General features: G+C 38.4%; 2 protein-coding genes and 1 non-coding gene across 3 annotated transcripts; 1 reads left to right on the top strand and 2 right to left on the bottom strand.

Moving 5' to 3' along the window:
* Positions 1–513: 513 nt before the first annotated feature.
* TRNAQ-CUG lies at positions 514–585 on the bottom strand. The gene has a single exon. It is a non-coding gene; the product is annotated as a tRNA-Gln (tRNA).
* A 2,572-nt stretch (positions 586–3,157) lies between these two features.
* LOC9312708 (aspartyl protease family protein 2) lies at positions 3,158–4,970 on the top strand. The gene has a single exon (XM_021025161.1). The coding sequence runs from the start codon at positions 3,258–3,260 to the stop codon at positions 4,716–4,718; it is 1,461 nt and encodes a 486-aa protein (XP_020880820.1). The 5' UTR covers positions 3,158–3,257; the 3' UTR covers positions 4,719–4,970.
* A 1,191-nt stretch (positions 4,971–6,161) lies between these two features.
* LOC9314483 (glucan endo-1,3-beta-glucosidase 12) lies at positions 6,162–7,772 on the bottom strand. Its single transcript, XM_002876593.2, has 3 exons — positions 7,575–7,772; positions 7,416–7,466; positions 6,162–7,332 (listed from the first exon to the last, which is right to left on the bottom strand). The coding sequence occupies exons 1-3, from the start codon at positions 7,672–7,674 to the stop codon at positions 6,359–6,361; spliced, it is 1,125 nt and encodes a 374-aa protein (XP_002876639.1). The 5' UTR covers positions 7,675–7,772; the 3' UTR covers positions 6,162–6,358.
* Between the last annotated feature and the right edge of the window lie 2 nt (positions 7,773–7,774).

Genomic DNA, 7,774 nt, shown 5'->3' with positions numbered 1-7,774 from the left:
CCTAACTCATGAGAATTTCCATGTTTTTGAGTTAAGTTTTGATTTAGCAATTTTACAAAGGAGATAACTCAAAAATGTAAATCATTCATAACTCAACAAACTTCAACCTCTAAAACAAATTTTCAAAAACAAATCATGATTGGTAACATTTTTGAGTTATCTTCCTAATTCAATGCTACCACATAGTAACTCATGTTACCAATCACACCCATAATCTCCACACTATTAAATCCTGAATTACCAAACTGGTTGTTCCGGTAGTCCATAATATGATGGACTCCAAATTTTACAACCCAAGAAGGGGAGATATCAGGTTTTGAGTACATACCCAACGAGCCCACATGGTTTATCCATTCTCTTATTGCACTACTCAAATGCTTTAGAGATATTTATCAGAGGCCTCTTACACATTTTGGTTACGTCTTAAAGCCCCATTCTACTCCAAAAAGTATGGGCTAAATCTCCCGTCAAGAATACTAAAAACTGTACAACGAAACAAAAAGCTGGAAAACAAGGTTCCACCGAGACTTGAACTCGGGTTACTGGATTCAGAGTCCAATGTCCTGACCACTAGACCATGGAACCAATTTGCACACTTTTACACAGAAACACTACATATTCAAAGTAACAAAATTAAAACTTCATTACTTCTTTTTTTTTGAATGAATGTAAAAATATATTCAACCAAAAAGACATGTGTACAATGAATGCATCTGTTTTTTAAAAATTAGATAGAAAACATTAAAGGCAGAGTAGAGAGTTTAGAGAGGTGTCGAAGTCTTGTTTATGAAGTTGGTCGCGTAGAGAACCACAGACTTAGGCCATCACTATATCGATGATCTCCCAAGTCTTTGATAGCGCTGATGCGGTTTCGAACAGTCTTGTCTATGAGATTGATGAGACGAGTTTTAGGGGATTGAAGTTCTCCATGTCTTCTTGCATTTCTCTCGCGCCATATGTGGTAGAGAGTAGCTTGAAAGACATACCTAAACAAGAAGAGGTTGAGCCGCGGGATGGTTGAGTTGTTGAGCAAAGCAACCAGTTGGGTCCAATCCGTGGAGTAATTGACGTGCAGCAGTCGTTGGGCTAGAGCCTTCCAAATAGCAGCAGCATATGGGCAAGAGAAGAATAAATGATCTCTTGATTCTTCAGTATTTTCACATAAGACACAGTCTACGCGCTGTCCCGAGTTCCATTGTTTAATACGGTCCCCGGTAGCCAATCTGTTGTGAATTGCAAGCCATAAGAGGAATGAATATTTTGGGGTTGAGTAAGAGAACCAAACCCCTTTATACCATTCTACTCTTGGATGCAAAAGCCGAATCTTGTTCCAAGTGTGCTTTGTCGTAAACGTTTTACTGAATTTATCACCTGAGGATTGCCATAGTGGAATGTCATTTCCTTCTACTCTTGTTCGTTGATAGAGAGCCCGAATCGCAGCTTCAATCTGATTGAGGTTATCAACTCGATGCTTTCTGGTTCGTTGAGACTGTAGCACTTTTCCGACGGTTGCTTCAAGTGGTATGCCGCGACAACTTCATTACTTCGTCAGTAGGAAATGGGGAATAAAGTCAATAACTAGGATCGGACCCGCGGTCCACCGCGAGAGAATATTGGTTTACATACGTTGATTTTAATATTGTGCGTGTTTTTAGTCCAATCGTGTAATGTACTTATAAATATTCATAATAACAAATTGTAGAGAAAATGTTAAATTGTTTATAATTAAACCCATCATATTAATTATGATTTACAAAATGAAATTTTTTGTTTTAGAATTCTAAAATTAGACGATTCATGAGAATTAGAGCATTCAAAATAGGTCAAAAACCACGGATCGAGCCCAAATCATCTCAGTATAGGGAAGATTTGGGAAAATTTGTTAAACCCGCAAATAAGCGGGCCACATAGATTGATTCGCAGTGGATCATAGGTTTTAATCGGTTTTCGTCAGCAGGTTGGCGGATCAGCCCGCATGTTAGTATTTATTGATAAAAATATAATTTATTCAACATGTGGTAATTTAAAAAACTTTTAGTAAATGAAATTATAATATTTATAAATATAATGATATATAAAGTTATTTCTCTAATTTTTTTTAATTTATTTATTTTAGTAGTATTTTAAATTTTGGTTACTTTAAAATTATTTAAACAAAATCCACGGACAACTCCGCAAATAAGCATACATTCGCGGGACGGGTTTGTGTTTCATATATGCTACCCGCGGGTCGTGCGGACCGACTAACTACATGTCAAAATATATTTTGCCTATCGCAAAACGGGCTTAACGGGACTAATCAACTCGCTTTGTCAGTTCTAATGGGAATATTATTTAGTCATACAACAAAATGGAGTTTGGACATAGGAATAATAGAATCTGCATCTTATTTGTTAGATAAGAGATTGAAAGGTGAAATATAATGATTAAAAATTAATTAATATTTTTATGATTCACAAAATTTAATAAATATTTATCATCTTGTTGAATAAAATCTAAAAATCATATTCAAGAAATCTTTATAATTTGAAAATTAAACTTCTTTGGTAAGCTATAAGTATGAAAATACCATAATTTCGATTTAATCTAATTAAATTAAAATTAATTACATAGATTTGATATCTATTTAATTTACATGGCCAAAATAAAAATATCTATTTAATTTATAAAATAGATGTGTTAGTTGTGATAAATTTTATAGAAATCTTTAGAAGCAAGTAAGATATCTTTCAATTAATGATAATTGACTAAAATAAGCAAAATTAATGATAAAAACGTGGATTGTTATGGGATTAGTTCCTAATATATATGAACAAATATATTCTACGTAATTAATGTATAGTATTGTTCGGAATATGCTTTTATAATTACTTACCATAAGTACAATCAGATTTTATTTGATTTCCATAAACATTTGATTTTAGTTCGATTTTTCATTATTATTTCGAATTTATTTCCAAAAAATTTTAAAGATCCGATTTTCAGAATTTCGGATCAATTTTCTGATTTTGACCCGACCCATTTTCATTTGTACTTATCTTTTAATATTATATAGATTTGATAATGATGATCTTTTACTTGGGAAAGATAAAGAAAAAGGAAAAAAAACAAAGTCGTTACATAATTAAAGTAAACTAAGTGCTTTCACACACGAGCTTCATTTTGCCTTTATATACTTTTGGGTAGATACAAATAGACTATAGTCTATATAAGATCCATGTGACAATAGTTAAAATCCTCTCATATTTTCATTTCCAATGGAGCGAAATGTCCTAAATACCCTCGTCTTCTCCGTCTTTGTCGTTCTCTTCTTCACCTCCATTTCCTCCTCTGCTTCTTCCCAATACCAAACTCTCGTCGTCAACACTCTTCCTTCCTCCGCAACCCTCTCGTGGCCCGAATCCAAATCTTTCTCTGATGAATCCGTATCCGAATCCACAACTTCACTCTCTGTTCATTTGTCACACGTGGATGCTCTGTCTTCCTTCTCCGACGCATCTCCGGTGGACCTTTTCAAACTCCGTCTCCAAAGAGACTCTCTCCGCGTCAAATCCATAACCAGCCTCGCCGCCGTATCAACCGGACGAAATGCCACCAAAAGAACACCACGTTCCGCCGGTGGATTTAGCGGCGCCGTTATCTCCGGTCTCTCACAAGGAAGCGGAGAGTATTTTATGAGGTTAGGTGTTGGAACTCCGGCGACTAACGTTTACATGGTCCTCGACACAGGTAGCGACGTCGTTTGGCTCCAATGCTCTCCTTGCAAAGCCTGTTACAACCAATCCGACGTCATTTTTGACCCCAAGAAATCCAAAACTTTCGCCACCGTACCATGTGGATCTCGCCTTTGCCGGAGACTAGACGACTCGTCGGAATGTGTCACTCGTCGAAGCAAGACTTGTCTCTACCAAGTATCGTACGGTGATGGCTCATTCACGGAAGGAGATTTCTCAACCGAAACGCTGACGTTTCATGGAGCGCGTGTTGATCACGTGCCGTTAGGATGTGGTCACGATAACGAAGGCTTGTTCGTTGGTGCGGCTGGGCTTTTGGGCTTGGGCCGTGGTGGGTTATCTTTTCCGTCGCAGACGAAAAGCCGTTATAACGGAAAATTCTCTTACTGTTTGGTTGACCGGACGAGTTCCGGTTCATCTTCTAAACCGCCGTCAACTATCGTCTTCGGAAACGACGCCGTTCCGAAAACCTCCGTTTTCACGCCGTTACTAACGAACCCGAAACTCGACACGTTTTATTACTTGCAGCTTCTTGGAATCAGCGTTGGCGGCTCGCGCGTTCCCGGCGTTTCGGAGTCGCAGTTCAAGCTTGACGCCACCGGAAACGGCGGTGTTATTATCGATTCCGGTACTTCGGTTACTCGGCTGACGCAATCTGCTTACGTGGCGCTTAGAGACGCTTTTCGACTTGGTGCGACGAAGCTGAAACGTGCTCCGTCGTATTCTTTGTTCGACACTTGTTTTGATCTCTCGGGAATGACGACTGTGAAGGTTCCGACGGTGGTGTTTCATTTCGGAGGCGGAGAGGTTTCACTTCCGGCGAGTAATTATCTGATTCCGGTGAACACTGAAGGACGGTTCTGTTTTGCGTTCGCCGGAACTATGGGAAGTTTGTCGATAATTGGAAACATACAGCAACAAGGTTTCCGGGTCGCTTACGACTTGGTCGGGTCACGGGTCGGGTTTTTGTCTCGCGCGTGTTAGATTTTGAGTTTGAGTTGACTGATTTATTCCCAGTCTTTTTGGGGGCAAAAAATAATCAAAGCAAATTATCAACCATTGTTATCATCATCGATTTATCTTACTACTCATTAGTCATGACTCATGATTAATGAAGATCCCTAGATATATATTGTACTTATTACTACTTCTCTAAGTCAGGGAGAAGTAAATCTTGAATGTACTGTTGTGCTTTGAAAATTCTTAAAGCAAAATGAAATTATTGGGAATTCACTAGCTTAAGTGTTCGTTTTTAAATGAAATACAATGTATCTTCTCATCTTGCTTTAGCAGCACTAGACAGAACTTAATTTGGATTACTAGCTCTTATTTCTTTGTTCTTCATAACTCATCATTTTTTGTGCGCATGTGATATATGTATGGCATTGGTCAGTGTATCTCGATATTTTTGGTATGAACGTACATATGTATATTGTGTGTATCGTAAACGACACATGGTATCGTTAATGCAAGATGGACGTATGTTCTTGGTTTTTGGCGCTCCATGTGAGTGAGAGAGTGTGAATATCGGACACCAGTTCTTGGTTTTATGTGTTATATATATGAAGCAGTCTCTATTTTGACAAAACAATTTCTGCAGTAAGTAACGAATCCGTAATAATAATAAAAAATCATGTGAGATCGATGGAAACATAAAATAAACAAACATCCAATGACGGATACAGAGACAAAGTGCGGTACGCTGGCCCACATGGTCAGAATAATGCAGCCACCGAACGAGCCACCAATTTTATACCCACTCCCTTCCCGCTCTTTCCTCCGCAAATATCTCCGATCACTCACTCACTTGCGTATTTAGTGGGAGATATATGTGATCAGTCATTTGTATGCTCCTCTTATCAAATTCCAGCCTTCTAGAAACTTATTATTATTTCTCTTTATAACCAATAAATTCCAAAATATATATAGTCTATATACATAACACTCCCTAATGAGTCATGATTTCCCTCCCTTGTCTCAAGAAATTATGTGAATTTAACGTATTGGTCTAAAGTAGAAATTTAGCATCTGTTTTTATGTGATTTTGGAACCTTACAAGTTACAGCTTAGAAGGTTCTTATAACAAGGTGATTTTATTTGTTTCCATCATAAAATTATCCAAACACATTATCTATGACTATCAACACAATTAAAGCAATTTCCACCGTTTTTTTTTTTATTTTCTTTGTTTTTTGTATTAAACCAGATTGGCACACATATCTTTCTTTTTGGTTATTTTGTTCATATATAAAACAAAACTGTTAACTAATTTTAAATACACGACAACTTTCAGTAACATGATGACGATTTGCATTTCCGATTTATTCCGGGACAAGTGTCATGTTAGATTGATATTTACTGACTCGAAAGTCCACGAATCTATCACCTTGCACGTGACATATGGGACAAAGGAAAAACATGACACAATTCTTCAATTATCTCCACTTATTTGGCTATTTGTGTATTTTGTTATTTACAAGTAAGCCCGATGGATTAATATGATGTAATACTGGCATGGGCTAATAACAAAAAATAGGCCCATAAAAAAACAAAAGCCCATATACGAAAATGACCAATTTACCCACCATCTCCTAAAGCTTCTTCGACCTTGCGCCGTTCAAACTTCAAATCGGCGGCGAGAAATTCAGATCATACTTCCTCGATCCGTTACCGTGAAGCAATCCCCAGTGTTTCTCCACGGCGGCTCCAGTTTTCTGATCTTCATCGAACAGAGCAAAGATATACACAGGAACCTTATTCCATCTTCTTCTCAGATGCTCAACGAGCCGTTGGTTAAAAACCCTAGCGTTCTCCAAATTAGCAGCTGTTTCACCTGGATCTCCGCTCGACGGCCACCCAATCTCCGATACAACCACCGGAATTTTAGGTAACCCTAAGGATTTCACGGCGGAGTCAACAGAATCCAACATTATGTCGAACAGATTGGTGTATGCAACTCCAGTGTACGGATCTATGTATCTCCGGCGTTTGGGGCTATTCATCGGCTGAAACAGAGCAAAATCCAGAGGAATCGAAGGGAATGATTGTTTATAAGCGAGGTACGGGTAAACATTCACCATCAGAGGTGAATTTGTTCTTTGTAGAAACCTTATGAGTGGTTTCAGAACCGAATCACCGATCGATTGATGGAAAATCGCAGTCGAAGGAGGGAATCTTCTGGAAAGAATCGCGAGGGAATGTGTTGTGGAGACTTTGATCTTCTTGTGTAATCTGTATCTCTTGATTGCTTTGTGAACGTTGACCATCGCTGAGACTAGGTGGTTGGAGAATTGCGGGAGTAAGGAGACTTCGTTTCCGACGGAGATCGTTGTGATGATTGTGTTCTTGTGGTAAGGTAAGATGAAATTTCTGATGATTGATTCAGCTTGGGAGAGATTGGTGGCTAGAGATGGGATCTTGTCGTTGGGGATACAGAGGGAGAGAGTGATTCCAGTGTTGGCGAAAGATTTGGTGATTCTTGGATCCAAGTCAAAGGTTTTGACATGTTTGATGGAGAGAGAGTTGACTAGCGATGGTATTGCTTCTGGTTGAGGAAGGTTTGAGCCGTAACGACCATAGTTGATTCCGATCACTGGACCTGGAAAAACGAACAAGAAAGTCATTGAGAGTGAAAGATTTGATTTTCTCGGGAATCACACGACGGCATCGAAGATTACTTACTATCTTCAAGATTGGAGCTGTATAGTCCGTAGTTGATTCCGATTTGTGGACCTGCGAGAAAGTGATGGAAAATGAGAGAAAAAGAGGATGAACAAGAAACGCAATGAAAGTGATTCAGTTTTCTCGGGGAATTATAAGAGAATCACCAGATTTTCTTACCTCCAAGCGATGGAATCATGGAGCAAGAAGCCATGGAGATGGAAAAAACCAGGAGAATCCAGAAAGCGTATTTCATCGTCGTCATATGTATCATCTTCATCTTCTCTCTTTCTTTTTTCTTTTACGAATGTGGAGTGATTTTGGTGGGAAGAGGAAGACGACTTCGTAACTATATAAACGATCTTTATCGTAATTACATA

This window comes from Arabidopsis lyrata (assembly GCF_000004255.2).
Source record: "Arabidopsis lyrata subsp. lyrata unplaced genomic scaffold ARALYscaffold_5, whole genome shotgun sequence".
In the NCBI taxonomy this organism is placed as follows: Eukaryota; Viridiplantae; Streptophyta; class Magnoliopsida; order Brassicales; family Brassicaceae; genus Arabidopsis; species Arabidopsis lyrata.
Note: the sequence above shows the minus strand (reverse complement) of the source record. Positions and strands in the feature narration are given on the sequence as shown.